At 33.5% G+C, this 16,016-nt stretch overlaps 1 protein-coding gene across 1 annotated transcript in view; it reads right to left on the bottom strand.

The window, feature by feature from the left end:
• LOC118181051 (NPC intracellular cholesterol transporter 2-like) overlaps positions 1–16,016 on the bottom strand; it is a 61,187-nt gene that overhangs the window by 9,520 nt on the left and 35,651 nt on the right. Inside the window, exons 3-4 of the mRNA XM_035350126.2 lie at positions 11,375–11,574; positions 8,964–9,046 (exon numbers count right to left, since the gene is read on the bottom strand). Coding sequence (XP_035206017.1) covers positions 8,964–9,046; positions 11,375–11,574 — 283 coding nt within the window. The remainder of the gene's footprint in view (positions 1–8,963; positions 9,047–11,374; positions 11,575–16,016) is intronic.

Genomic DNA, 16,016 nt, shown 5'->3' with positions numbered 1-16,016 from the left:
AATAGGAACAAATTATAACCCATTCAAAACATAACCATATTTGTCAGTGAATCGCCGTAAATATTCCTCCAAAATGCTTAAGAACACTCAAAATGGCAATTGTAAAAACCGACAGAAATTTCAGATTGTAACCAAGACTACCATACATAAAAGACTCACTGGCCTTTTTATAAGTAGTTTTAATTAACACAACACAATTAAGGGCGTTATAATTACACATTTTTAATTTACAAAGTAAATCTCGGGGAAACAGCATGCTTAGTTCATGACTCCCGCACATCGACTGAAGGCTATTATTTTTTTTGGCTAGTGTTAATTCCGGCGGCCGCTAGGTGACGCTCATTGAGCCGTGGGGTTAGACTCCCCTTCTGGCTCGTATGACGTCTCGGTTGTGTGTGTGTGATTATGGCAAAGCCTCGAGGGCTATCTGTCTAAGGGAAGGGATGCCTTGGAGGACTTTCTAAGGGAAACTGGTTCGTATATACGTTACACATGGGGAAAACCACGAAAACGCTCATGCAGGCAGCCCGTTCGCGGGATTCGAACCTCGGATCGAACTACCAGTGTTCAGCGACTTTACCGCTCGGCCGCTGGTGGGCCGACGTCTCGGTTGAAAAGCCAGAAATATGTTGGTTTGGTTTGCCTCGTCTTCTATACTCTATCACCTGGTTCATAAGACGTTGATGACCATAATATATTTTTGTGCTTTTCATACACTTCAAACGTCACTGAATCAGGATGATTCTCTTTATACTTCATTGAATGGGGATGATTCCCTTCAAGCTTTATTGAATCAGGATGATTCATGGCACAGCATAGAATTAGGATGATTCTCTTTAAACTTTCACTAAATGGGGTTGGATCTTTCCCTGGTTCCAAGCAGTTCTGAATTTTTGCAATAAGCGATTTAGGTGAGTACGCCGTATTGTAAGTAGATGTTTACCTTCGTCACTTCGAAGATTCATTCAAGTGGATGTTTCAAAACTTTAACTTAATTGGAAATTTATCGAGTTTTTTCTCTACGTGCGTAATTAGCTCTTTGAATTGAATCACTTTCAAATTATCTGAGACGGGCAGACCAGTACTGTGGCTAACCCTTGCAGATCTTTTATGTGGTTACCCAAAAGTGCCATATTATCGTACTTTCAATGTCCGTTGAAAAGTTCAATATTTGTTTGAAGAAAAGTTGTATGTTCAGAAATTTTATGAATTTCTTAATTACCCCTAACAATTACATAATATTTGAAAAACAACATCGAACAAAATCATTCCTATGAGATTACTTCGAAAACAAAACTAACATTTTTTACAAAGATTGGTACACTTGCCAATGGACAATAAAATGCGTAAATTTAGTAAACATAAAAATCCCAAATATAGAATTTAATTTTGAAAAATCTTTTATTAGTAATGCCTGTGATGTCTACAAAATCCTAAATGCTCTATCTACGAAATTAATTTTCAACTATAGTTCTCTTTGAAAAACACAATTAGATGTATAAGTTTTTCTCAAATATTACAAAATAATAATTTACAATTTTTATAAACACACAATTCGAAAATGCAGCATAATTTAGAATGACTTTTCAGAATAACGGGAACTAAACTATTAATTCAAAACAAGTATTCTTATTGCATAAAACAAAGCATTAGTGGCACAGTTTAAATAATATACTAGATAAAACCCTTTTCACTTTTTATTCTCCAAGAGGAAAAATAATATCCGTTAATATTATTCATAAAATAAAACAAAACAAAACACACAACTCATTCATTGACAGCAATACAGTTATAAAAATACTAAAAGAATTAAGCACACCGGAAACATTTATCAATCAGAATAAATATAATATTTTGTCAGGACTAAAGAGAAGGGCTAGCTCATAGAGCGTTTTCCCTGAAACAGGCAGTGAGGAGTGATGACGTAGCAATGATGCCACTGAGCGCGGAGATGCAATTGACAACATAGAAATTAGCGTTTTAAATTTGAAGAATCAGCGTTTAAAATGAGCTGTGTGTGAAAGATAGCTATAATTTGGAAGAGACAATGTTACTGCAGTATGCATTTTACACTGAACATTACAAAATTTAATAGTACTTACTCAATTTTAAAATCTATAATAATAAAAGCAAGTGTAATGTGTCTGTCTGTCTGTCTGACCGAGCTCTCCAGCCAAATCTATCGCACGCAGGGACCTGGAATTTTTTATACGGAAGCACAAAGGGGCTGGCCACCAGACCTCGAAGCCCGATTTTCGATTTTTGAATTAGAAAAATTTTAAAAAAATTATTTATAATTAATTAATCACGGTTTTTTTGACTCACTGATATTATTATTTGTTTTCAAATAACGTTCGATTGTAACAATTGATTTCTTTAATCTAGCGTTAGTTTGCTGTTTTGACGATACATTAAATCGATTAATTACAATTCATTTCTTTTTTGTAGCTTGTGGGGGGGGAAGAGAGAGAGACAGTCTACATGTCCTACACTACTATTCCTGCGCTATTCACTTATCTGCATTTTCTAAATGCACGGGCAACGCCGGGCGGGTACACCTAGTAATAGATAAAATGCGCTACTCTTAGCATAAAGTTCCTTTTTTTATTTGCAGGAATTTTTTTTTTTTTTTCTTTAAATGCCTGTTTGTTTCTAATCATTTCTTTATCTGCATGTTAACTAAGAGAACTGTACTACTGCTAAGATAACTATAATAACAGCTATTTAAAATTAATCAAAAAACAACCTTAAATTGCATAGTTTTAAACGTGTATGGTTATATATGGCAAAATTTCTGCTAATCTAAGTTTGAGTTTCAGCCTAATTGTAAATTTTACATTAGCATATTTTTCTCCCGATTCATTATAATAACATATATTTTTTTTTAAATAATTTTGTAACTTAGGCTTACATCAATATTTCATTTAAATAAATACATGTAAGATTGTTATCTTAATTTAGACAAAACAACTTTACTCACAGTACCTAAAATAATTATTTAATTTTTCAAAAGTGGGGGTTAAGGGGGCTGGTCTTCTTATGCCAATTACTTTAATATTATACTTTATATATATTTTATCTAGAATGCTAAGCTGGCACAAAATCGAATCAATAATAACAGAGGATACAATAAAAATAACTGTAACAATAACTTAACAGAATTAGTTCTCATTTAAAATATGCTTTACGCTATTAACTTCTAAAATGCAATCTAGAAATATTTCAAATCAAAACATATTATATATACTTACTTTTTGTCTCTCGTTTCCCTTGACCATTAAATAATTTGGTTTTAGTTTGTGACACAATTTAATTCTCTTTAATAATATCAACATTTAAAACAGTTCCATCTTCTAAAACAAATCCTTTATCTAAAAAGTGGTTTCTCAGTAATTTGAGCCCACCAGAGGCCGAGCGGTAAAGTCGCTGAACACTGGTAGTTCGGTCCGAGGTTCGAATCCCGCGAACGGGCTGGCTGCATGGGCGTTTTCGTGGTTTTCCCCATGTGTAACGTGTATACGAGCCAGTTTCCCTTAGAAAGCCCTCCACGAAGGCATCCCTCCCCTTAGGCAGATAGCCCTAGTGTGCTTTGTCATAATTAAATACACCAACACTCAGTAATTTGAGGCAGTGCGCTAAATCTGCAAAAACCCATATTTTTTTCGTTTGGAATACTGGATTTGGAAAATGAGAACTATTAATCGAAATCTGTAACTCTTTCCACAAAGTAGTAGATCCTCCTAAATCAGACACTATTGCTTTCACTTCTACTCTAGATGATTGAATATGTCTTATGAGTGAAAAAAGAAGTTCTTTCTTCATTGGAGTGTTAAAATAAAAAATATTGGTTGTTTCCACTGCGAAATGAGACCTCTGATTAAAACAAACTGCACTTTTTGAAAAGGACTGATTTTGGTCCAGTTTAGATTCATAGGAAAGTTTAGAATCTATGTGCATTTCGTCGAAAATGAGAACGCATATTTTTTCTACAGAATTCAAATATTGGCATCTTTCCTTCGTTACAGCAAGAACATCACTCTGAATTCCTGGACTACATGAAAATTTAGCGCACCATCTCTTTAATGTGCTAGTGCTAGGTAAAGGAATTCCCATTTTTTCTTTCCAAAAATCGTAGCTTTTAGATGACAGAGCTCTTATGACAATGCAACGTGAAATATCTTCACTAGTCCACCAGATTTTTTCCTTCTTTTCTAGCAATGCGTTAATCTGCGTCTTTGTAAAAATATGCTTTAGACGTTTTTCCAAATTCTCCGATGTGTTCTGTTTTTTCCTAAATTTCGCTGTTTGGGATTTTAATTTCAGAATTTCCGATACAAATTTCTTTCTAGATGTCGTCCACCTTCTTTGTCGCTGAGCAAACATTCTAAAATCTTTCTTTTCTCTATTTTTCAATATTTTATTACAATTTTCTAAGGATATTATTTTGTTCTTCAAATTATCAATATATTCTTGTTTATCTTTACACTTAAGGCACTCAGGGATATTGTCACATAGGGCATTGTCACTTGTGAGTTTTATTTCAAAATGATCCACATTTGATTTATTATTGTCAGCTTCAATTAGCATGAAATACAATATCTCTTCCTTTCGTATTCCTATAAGTGTTACGGCACGTTGCAACAGCACAAGAAGCCATATTACATAAAGGATAGGAAAACTGACTAAAACTATATATACGCAAATTATTTTAAATATTTGCATTATTAGAAAACAAATATGTATGATTAAAATTAATTTGGGATATGCGATCTCCAGAAAATCGTCTCGCAACTGAATGAAACTACAGTTTTAAAGGCGCGAAATCAGAGCAGGTGCAACAAAGATACGTCAGATTACTTCCGGTTCCCCCCCCCTCTATGAGACTCGCGTCGGCGAGGAGTCGAACAAAGGAATGACCTAGCCCTTCTTTATCCCTGATATTTTGTTACCTATACATTTTTCGTTCAGAACCGAAACGAAATTTTACTTGTGTTGGCTTGGAATGAAAACAAAATTAATCTTCATTTAGAACATAGAACAAAAACACAGGAAATTCAAATAGAAATCAATTACTTAGAACAATGTAAGACAATATAAATTCTTAAAGTGAATTTATATCTAAACGGAAACACCTAGAGCTTATATATACTTTAGATATGATTCTGTTTTATTCCATTTCGACATTTTATTCCATATTATTAAAGTATTAACGACGTTATAGTTAGAATTTTATATTGCTAATTAAGTGAAAATCTGTTATCTTATTAAGTTAAATGCTTATTAACACGTTCCCTGCCGCGTGGGGCGTATGCGCCCCACGCTAAACTTTCCGTTCAAGCCATTTGATATTATCATTATAAAATGAAGAATTTTTTAAAAATTCATTATGCAGTTAATTATGGGCATCTTAATACTACTGCCCTCATTTAATCCCTCATTTAATCGTGGGGCGTGCCCAACGTGGCGTGATGGGCAATTTTTTTTTATCGCCAGAAACAAAATAATACAAATGTAAATCGTGGGGCGCGAACGGGAAGTCTTCAAAAAACGGTCTGGCAGGGAACGTGTAAAGTAAAAATTTCTTTCTTATTAAGTAAATGCTTATCTGTTATCTTCGGATGAAGATAAAACCGCTACTTTATGCAATTTCCAAAATAATCTTAGGGTGAGGACTTCGCTAGTGGGAGTAGTATCTAAAACCTGGAAAAGAATATGAGTCGATGTCCTGGAGTCCTAAACTAAACATGTTTTTTTTTTTTTTTTCTCAACTGGATAAATCATTCGAGCCGCACGTTGGGTAGCCATAACCAAAACTACCATAAATAAAAGACTCACTTGGCCTTTTTAAGTAGTTTTAATTAACAAAACACAATTAAAATAAAACATTACAATAAAGGGCGTTATAATTACACATTTAAGTTACAAAGTAAATCTCGGGGAAACAGCATGTTTGGTTCATGACTCCCGCACATCGACTGACATCTTTTTTGGCTGGTCTTTATTCCGGCGGCTGCTAGGTGGCGCTCATTGAGCCGTGGGGTTACAAGATGATTAAAATTAAGGACCTCTTGCGATTTTGGGCGAAATTAAGCCGTGCGAACCCTGAATGAATAATTAAGGCGTCGCACTTCGTATTTTGTTTCTCTTGTGCATACATGTATTCTTCTGTGAAATAGTTGTTAAAAAATAGTTAATTATGTATGGATTAGTAATTAGGTACTTAAGGAAAAAATATGTTTTTAACTATTAGCAATTATGAATTTAAACTCTTCCTCATTTAATTATTTAGCACATTCAGTTATATTTCTCATAATTCGAAACTTTTATCATGTTATTCGATGAGGGGTAGGGCTATGGCGCCCAGGCACCCTGGTGGTTAAGCACCGCAGTTCAACATCTGAATGAATAATTCAAGAGGGATTTAAATGATGACCTTATTACTTCCTTGTACGAAGTAAAAAGGAAGTATTGTAATCGCGAAAAGTTTCAGGCAGCATATTTCAACGAAAATATCCCATTTTGACCTCTTTCAAATGCAATTTAACCATGTATTTCCGTGATATATGTACGTACAACACAGAATAAAACACTCTTTTCCTTCAAAAAAATTATAAAACTTCTTTAAAATGAATTCTGAAGAGAATTTTTCGTGGTGTCTGTACGAATGTATGTACGTACCTATCTCGCGTAACTCAAAAACGAGTATCCTCAGAACGTTGAAATTTTGTATATAGGACTGCTATAACATGTAGATGTGCACCTCGTATTTTGGTTGCAATCGGCCGCACCAAACGTATATAAATATATTTATATATATATCCACTCTGTTACCCGGCTCAGTGATCTCAGTTTCTTTACTCTTATATGTTTGTAAATTGTACATTTTTTGCTTTAAAAATGATCGAATTGTGTTGTTCTTATCTTCCGGTTAAGGTTTTTATGCCTTTAGTAAATATGTATGCAATATTTTTAGAATTATCAACAATTTTAAAATTGTTTAAGTGCCGCTAAGCCTAATAATGTTTTTGATGGCGGCCATTGCTCTTGTTTACATTTGAAACAGCAGCATAGCGGATTTATTGCCAATCTAGAGAAACTTAGCTTCGCAACAACAAAGATAACGCCTTCAATTATTATTTAAATCATGCTTAATCCTTTCTGGAATTTTTTTGAGGAAATAAGCGTTTAAGATTTACTTCGTAATTTTTAATATAGATATTTTTAGTTTTTATGTATTTTTGCCTTCTTGCTAAGTGAGAACTGAATTAATTAAATGAGAATACTCAATCGTCTGTGAAAAACTGTTTCTTTTTCGTTTTGTTTGTTTAATTTCTTTTATACATCGTTCTAGCTTTATTATAGTATTTGAATAGAACATGTGGCAACGATTAGATAATTCTTTAAATGATATAAATTTTGTGCATTCTGAGTTATAATATGAACGAAATATAATAGTATTAAGTGAACCTAACGCCAGAGTGTCGCTATGGTAAACAAAGTGAATTTTAAAGAATGCATTTATTCTATTGTGGTTTATGCGGTGTCGAAGGAAGTAGATTTAATTCAATCCAATAAGTTTAAATGAAATGCAAGAAAAAATGCGTATAATTTAATATTCCGTACAAGGAAGTCATGTGGTGTACACATCAGATTTTTTTTTATTTATAATGACCTTTATTTTACATCTTGCAGGGCAATAGAAAAAATATCACTCTGAACATTTTTCTTTCAGATGATGATCCTAGATAAAAGATAGTCTCAAGAAAATTTTATGAGAAAGATTTTGAAATCATGAATGGGAGGATTTCATAACTTTAATATCTAGGTCTTCATATGCCCCTCTTAGAGCAAAAAACGCAGTTAGTAAAATATTCATTATGCTCTAATAAGTCAAATACAGAATATTCTGCACATTTTTGTTCAGAATTCATCGAAATATTAGAGAATAAATTTATTAACTTAAACCACTTTTCAGTGCATAAATTTCACTAAAATTAAATATTCCCTTAAATTTTTGGAAACAATTTTAAAATAAATATTGCTCATTTTGCTGTATACAAGTTGTATATTGAACTAAAAAAAACTGTTACTATGTAACTGGCTTAAAAATATATTAATTCTAAATACCTTTAAATTTTAGACCAGCGGTTCTCAACCTTTTGACTAACATGTAACCACCTAAAAAAAATTGAAAACCTTTAGTACCACCACTACAAAGTATTACTACCATCATCACTCTTGAACAAAGCTCAGATCGCATAAACTTACGAGCGTTAGAGAAAAAACGCAATCAGGATGCTGGAGTTTTAATTATTGAATTTAATTGTTAAAAATACTTTGCTTCTTGTGTACCACCTATTTTTCTCTTGCGTACTCCACAGTGGTACGTGTACCACCGGTTGAGAACCCCTGTTTTACACATAAAAGTAAGGAACATTTTACATTTACCTTCACAAAGCTAAACATATTATTTTGTAATTTTATATGGTGGATTTTATAAAAACAAATATTTTATAAGAACGAATATTTTGTATATAAACTATGTGTACTTAACAAAAACACACACACACAAAAAAAAAAAAAAAAAAAAAGGTTTTCTATCAACTTCAGTGTCAAATTTACTTTATTTTGAGAAATAGTGTAACTAGAAATAGATATCTTGGATCAATATTTAAAGAAAAAATACCCAGCCAGCTTCAAAATTTTTGTATATGATCTTACAATATGATATCATTATAAACATGAAATGTGTTTAAACCTTCTTCAGAGACAGTAAATATTCTAAGTTAGCCTAGAATTAGTGTTTTATTGGATCAGGCTCATATCAGATGCATTCAACTTGCTATCTTATAATGTCTTTGCTTTGAAAATAAACATAACTATTTTGGTTATCTCAGTTTTTATATAAATTTAGTAAATATTTTTAAATATAGATTTAAAAAGTGGTATTAAAAGATACCCACTTGATCTCAACAGGAACTTCTCTGCACAGAAGATATTCTTTGGTCTTTCTATCAGACATCGAGAATCTTACACGCAGCTTGATCTGTGAAATGAATAATAAACATTTTGCAATCAATAAATAAGTAGCTGTGAGAAGGCTTCATTATTTTAATAATGAAGCACATAATATAAAAATGATTTTTTTTTTTTTTAACTTAAAAGCACATTTTAAAAATTCACCCCATCCTAGTGTTTAACACTCAGTATAAAGTAATTACTATTTTGAGTGGTTGTAATTTCCTGGAAGATAGATCAATTTTCATTCTGATCAGTTCCCTCATGCAGCTTCCTGTGCTTTTATCAGCAAAGCACAAATTATTATTGAAGTTAAAAAATTAGAAAGCATCTACATATAAACCAAGGGTCAAAAACGCCTTGCAGTGGGTTCTTCCTGGCCCACTGTCACGCCTTTGGAAATTAAATGATAGACATAATGTCTAAATTGTTCACAAAACTAATCCAGTTAAAACACTCTGTGCACTCAAGCAAAAATTAGCACAGCTAAATTCGTGGAGCTCTGCTGAAGTGTACCGATAATATTTTTTTCTTTGAAAGAAAAACAAATAATTTGAGATTATTTTAGTAAAGTCTCTAGAATGGCTGCTATCTTTGCAACCTAGAATAGGCCATTCTATCACTCATTTCTAGTAGTACATACACATCTATGGTAGATACAAATAAGTGTCCAATTGCTTGTTTTATACTGAACAGAACATTCCTAAAACAATTTTAACAAGATTGAATGATTTAGAATACGTTATTTCTGCTTTACCCAATCCTTACTTTATTATAATCGCCTTCTGTACAGATATTGTGAAACTGGAGTTTAAGCGATCCCACAAATTTCGAAACTCATACAAAGATTAGGAATATAGCAGTTATCTGACAGCCATGCGAAGAAAATTTTTTAACGTGCAAGTATATTTTATACCTTACATTAGTACTAGCGGTGATTTGTTAACAGCGTGAATAAACAGAATGAATTCCCGAAAACTGTGTCGGTAAATAAAGTTTCAGTTAGGTTTCTTATTTCACAAATCGGTAAACACTAATTTAGCATTTGCTTCCCTTCAAGCTATGGTCATCTAAGTTTTGTTGTACTGATTACCAAATGCAGTAGATTTTAAGTTGTAAATATGTATAGTTCCTGACTACAAATCATATTTGTAAGTAAACATTTTTTGGTTATTATCATTTATCTGTTGTTCAATTAGTGGTTAAGTACGAAAGTCTTTTCGCATTGTTAGTGGCAGAAACAGAAGTGTACAATAATCTCAAACACCATTTCCAGCATATCTCGATCAAAATTGGGATACTTGCTTGCTTGCATAATTCATGGTTCAAATTGTGTGATCATCCTTTTGCTTTCGCTTATTCAATCAAATCTGTCATTAAGTCTCTTTTCAATGAGGCATATGGTAAAGCATGATGAAGGCTGTCTACTTAGTTAATATTGCAGTGTTGACTGTCAGAACCCCAAGAGTGGAATCTGAAGACCGCAGATATTTTTTAACTGCCACCAAACATTCTACAGTACTTTTGGAAGAATAATTTGAAAATAAAGAAAAGATTACAAGGATCAGCATTTGAAACTTAATTATTGTGAATAGAATATTCCCCCCCCCAAAGTGTAGACAGATGGCACTAGTTCTTTAGCAGCGTTTGTGCGAATAGGTAGAATAAGTTCGCAGATGCGTGAGAGCAATTGAAATGGCAAGAAAAGTGGTCTCGCTTGGAGGTTCGAGACACGATTCGTTATCCTGGTCGAATACCGTTACTTCCAATCGTTATTGTGCCACTTTGACAAGGTTACGTGAAGTCATCTGACGCAAGCGCTGGCACGTTCAGTGATTGTATCATCCTCCTGCATGACAATGCCTGGCTTTCGCCAAACTCATAAATTAATGCAAAATTGGGAAGTCTGAAGTCATGTCCATATAGCCCATATTTAGCATCCAGTGACTATTTTCTTTTTCTGAAATTGAAAGAACATTTATCTGGAATGAGATTCTCTTCAGCGATGTGAAAATAGCTACCGAGAACTGGCTCAGTGGGCAATGATGTGATTTCCACCAAGCAGGGTTAAACAAATTGGTCCTGCGGAAATGCTTAAATAGAGTTAGTGGTTATTTGGAAAAATGGTAGAAAGTAGGCCTCTTAATTCCTTCTTGTATTTTCTGTCTATCATTAATGAATAATTTTTTATTATCCTTGTAACCTTTTTAGGGGGTAGCTACCATCGTATAATTCCTCTAATATAGGTTAACGCCATTCATAGTAGTTTGACAAGGAGTTATGTTTTAAAGTCCGACCTTAAACACGTATTACATTGAATCTAGACTAACGCATAAAAGGTGAATGAAATATTTACCTTTGGATAAGTGTTGGACACAGCAAAAGTTGATTCATGCTTGTATTGTTGGGAGGTAACGAATCCACTATTTTTGCATGCTTCTTGCTCATCGACGATTCCATCACAAGCTTGACCTCTTCTGCCGTAGGGGACTGTGAATTTCGGAAATACTCCATGAACTCGAAAATCAGTATTGGATGCGAAATCTTTCGTTGGTTCTATAGGAACAAATATAAATGTTTCAGGATTATATTACAGAGAAACTTCAGATATCTGACTTATATTAGTCTACAGCCCATACACATATACTAAATCTCCAAGTATGGTTTGCCGTTTTTTACAGGCCAAATCTGTATTTGCTGTTCTCTGGTCCGCTGCATGTACAGAAATATAAGATACGCTAAATGGTTTTGAACAAATGAAGCAAACTGTTTTGTATTATGTTAGTTAAAAATATTTTCTCAGCTTTAGACGGAAGTTGGATGTCCTCCTGCGAGATTGCTTGCCATACACATTCCAACCGGTGAGTTAGATCGGCGTGACCCAGGGACGGTCAGAGGCGGCTGCTCCTACATAAGTTGGTTTATTTAATTATGGCAAGGCACACTAGGGCTATCTGCCTAAGGGGAGGGATGCCTTCGTGGAGGACCTTTTAAGGGAAACTGACTTGTATACACGTTATACATGGGGAGAAAAGAACGATAACGTCCATGCAGTTAGCTTGTTCGCGAAATTCGGCACTGGTACAGTCCACGTGAGTCGATGGTATCTAGAGAAGTTATACCTTACCATTAAACTTCCAAGTTTTCGCGAAATACTGCAAAGAAGCAGCCTGTCCGTCTCGTTAAGATGATTTCAGAGATAATCATATCACGTGAGTGGTTCTTCAATATTTGTCTCTCGGAAAGGAAGATTAGAAAGCAGGTATACACACACACATATATATACATACATACATACAAAAAAAAAAAAGAAAAAAAAGAAAGAAAAAAAAGGAAAAGAAAGAAAGAAAGAAAATTCAAATTCTAGTGCTGTTCAGTTTCTGAAAACTAGATAATTAAATTTTCATCAAATCAGTAACTAAATAGCAAAAAACGATGATTTCCAGATCTCTCGATCCAAAACACTGTGCTCTAGCCACTGAGATACTGTTGTCATAATTGAACTGATCCAATACATTTTCTCCTCCTTTCTACTAAAGAGATTTTTCTTTCAAAAACATCCGAAAATTTCGTTTCAATCAGGTGAAGAGATACGAAGATATACATTTAAATACTTTTTGAGGTTCACCCATTCCTGCCAAGATCGTCCAATGATAGCATCATTCAAACCCAAATAGTATCTAGAAACCCTGCGATTTGGCCAGTCAGTTTAATTTAATACATTTCGAAATTAAAGGAAATTAAAAATCATATACACTATTTACAGTGCGCAACAAAAATACTCTACAATCGTAAGTTGTCACATTGGGATGTCCTCCGCTTTATACACCATCCGAGTGCTCCGTTGCAGCTAGTTGACTAGCTGAAACTCCAGCTAGTCAATCACTGTCCGCCAAAAATTAATGGTTAGTATATTCTATTAATAAGGTACGAACATACGGATTTCCGTCCCATTCGGTAACTTCTTGGTGAGTTTGCTTTTTATATTATAGAATGTATATTATAATTTAATTTGAATGATAATAAAAATTTATTTGAATCTCAAGTAATGCCAAATTGTTTTACGTACTTAATGTGTTATCAGAATTTATTACGAAGAAATATCCATTCTCATACATATTGGGTGCGGCAGTTAATACTGCAATTCCAACAGTACCTTTCAAGCACAAAAGGAATTTTCTATAATTCAAAATCCAGTTAATTATTCATTTGAGAAACTTCTGCCTAATCTTCAGGTGGAAGTATTTAATCCCCAATGTAATGACGTTAAGTATCACATAGCAAACACTTCCTAGAATATGAAACATCACATCACCACCACTAAACTTTCAACAAAACAAATCGAAAGGGCTCTATTTCATACTGTTGTCATTTAGTTAGGCTTATCTAACTTGTTGCCATTCCTGTTAAATTTAGCATTTCCTTTTTGGTATTATTTAATAGTTCATAATTTCTATGAATCTGAGAACCCAGTTTTGCTTGGAATGGTGTGATCGGGAAATTATCGTTTTAACCTACGTAGCATTTAATTTATTCTATAGCAAGACGAAGTGTTATTCATCATTCAGATATACGTATCATGTAATCATTATGTTAAACCATACGCGTAAATAGCCTCATTAATCTCTCGGTAAAACCCTAGCATACGGTACGACTTGACGGCATTTTGAAAATTGTCGCCAACACCAAAAATGAAGCGTTATCGAATAACATTTTGCATTCCAAGTGATGAATATGCTGAATTAAAATCATATGCCTGTGAATTTGTCTCAGATCATCAGAACTCGCCTTTCTGAAAGGATAAGTGAGGTTGTATTATAAAGTATTTCTTCCGCTTTCTTAACGAGCATTCGTGGTGTAGTGGTCTACACGCTCAGCGCATTTAAGGGGTCCGCGGTTCGATTCCCGGCGAAGGCGATGCTAATTTTTCACCTTTCCTGCTTCCAAAAAATACTTAATATCTCTACAGTATGTATAAAATCTAATTACCGATTACCATTAAAAAATTAGCATTAGCAATCAGTTTTGATGAAAAGGTTTCAAAATTTCCAAACTCTATTAGTTGAAATATTATATAAGAAAGAAAGTTTTATTAATTTCATTTGCTAAAGAGTATTATAAATAACTGTGTCTAATTTAGCTACATTTTAAATTTTGCCAATATGCAATTTATAAAAGAAAAAAAAATGTTTAAATACCTGTGTTTTGGCCTCCTCGGTGATTGCGGTGATTTGTGCCCAGAGGGCGCACCGCACAAAAAGTTAGTTGCGTTACAGAACGTAAGGGAAGCGGACACGCCAAAATGTCGGGCGTATTACTGCTAATTGAGGTAATTGCATCGTATCTGTCAGGTGGCAGAAAACTAGTATGATGTATCAATTCACATGCCAGGTGGCAGAATACGTCTATCATGTACATGCCAGGAGGCATAACGCTTGTAAACATGCCAGGTGGCATACTTGTAAATAAATACTTGTAAATAAATTGTAAATAAATGTACAGTAAAATATCTTGGTGCAATAGATCAAGGAACAAGCATCAACAACCTTCTGATCATTTGGATACGTACAATTTTTTTTTTTTTTTTTTTTTTTTTTGGTGACACCGGACTTGATTTGTGGAGATGAAGAATGGACGAAGAAAAGTAGTGAGTTCATAAAAATTAGTGAGTTCATGACTGAAAAGCCAGGATTTAACGCGAAGAAATTCGAGGTAGGCCCTTTTTCATTTTTCCAGTTTTTAATAGAATTGTTGAATAAAAATCTTGGTGATTATTATAGTTGATAGAATCTAATGGTATAATGGAGGCTATGAATAAGGCAAAGAAGTTGCGTACGGTGACGCGTAACTTAACTACTAAGTTGATGAGTAAAATAGATTCTGCATTGTTAGAAGAGGGTGAAACCGCGGATGAGAAATTAAAAGAATTACTCGAAATGTTACTTGAAAAATCGCAGTTGTTGAAACAATACGATTCTGAGATTGAAAAACTTATAATTACGGAACAGGAGTTGGAAACAGAAGTAATTTCCGCGCAGGAATATCAGGAAAGAATTATAAGTTTTAAATGTAAAATTCAGGAAAAATTAAGAAAAAACGCGTGTAAAGTTGAATCTAGAAATTCTAGTGAGGAAACTATATCTCCGAAGTTGAAAACTTGTGAAGTTAATACTTTAAAATTGCCAAAATTAACGATTACAAAATATTACGGTGATCCTTGTTCTTGGCTTGAATTCTGGAATCAGTTTAGTAATTCCATTCACCAAAACGAAAGTCTCAGTTCGGTTGACAAGTTTTGTTATTTAAAATCGCTTTTGGGAGGTTTAGCTTTAAATGCTATTAGTGGATTAACATTTACTAGTGAAAACTATACGGTGGCTGTTGATATACTAAAAAATCATTTCGGCAGAGATGACCTGCTAATTAATGCGCATATGAATAAATTGTTGAGTTTAGAACCTGTAAAATATTCCGGAAATACGGCTTCTTTGAGGAAGCTTTATGACGATATAGAAATACAAATAAGGAATTTAAATTCTTTAAATGTTACTAGTGGTTCTTATGGACATTTATTATCCCCTATTTTGTTAAAGTTAATACCCGAGAATTTAACTCTAGAATTCACTAGGAAAAGAAGTGATAAACAAAATTTCGATGTTAATGAACTACTAACGTTCTTGAAAACGGAAGTGGAATGTAGGGAAACATCAATGATGTTAGCGCGTTCTAAGAATTTTGATGTAAATGAAACATCAATACGAAACAAAAGTTCCCATCAAGGTTATCAAAATAAATCTTACATGCATTCTAAAAGAAATGATTACAGTACGAATAAGCAAGGAGCTTCAGTATTAACTAGTCGAAGCGAAACTCCCTCTAAATACTTTCAAAAATCACATTTTAATCAAAATCGAAAGACCCCGCTTAAGAAAGAGAATCAAAATGTCTGCATATTTTGTTTATCTGCTTGTCATATGAATCATGATTGCGCACTTGAT

Source organism: Stegodyphus dumicola, chromosome 1 (genome assembly GCF_044657685.1).
Source record: "Stegodyphus dumicola isolate Sdum_Otavi_A_Nest chromosome 1, ASM4465768v1".
Lineage (NCBI taxonomy): Eukaryota > Metazoa > Arthropoda > Arachnida > Araneae > Eresidae > Stegodyphus > Stegodyphus dumicola.
This window is presented reverse-complemented; position numbering and strand designations above follow the sequence as displayed.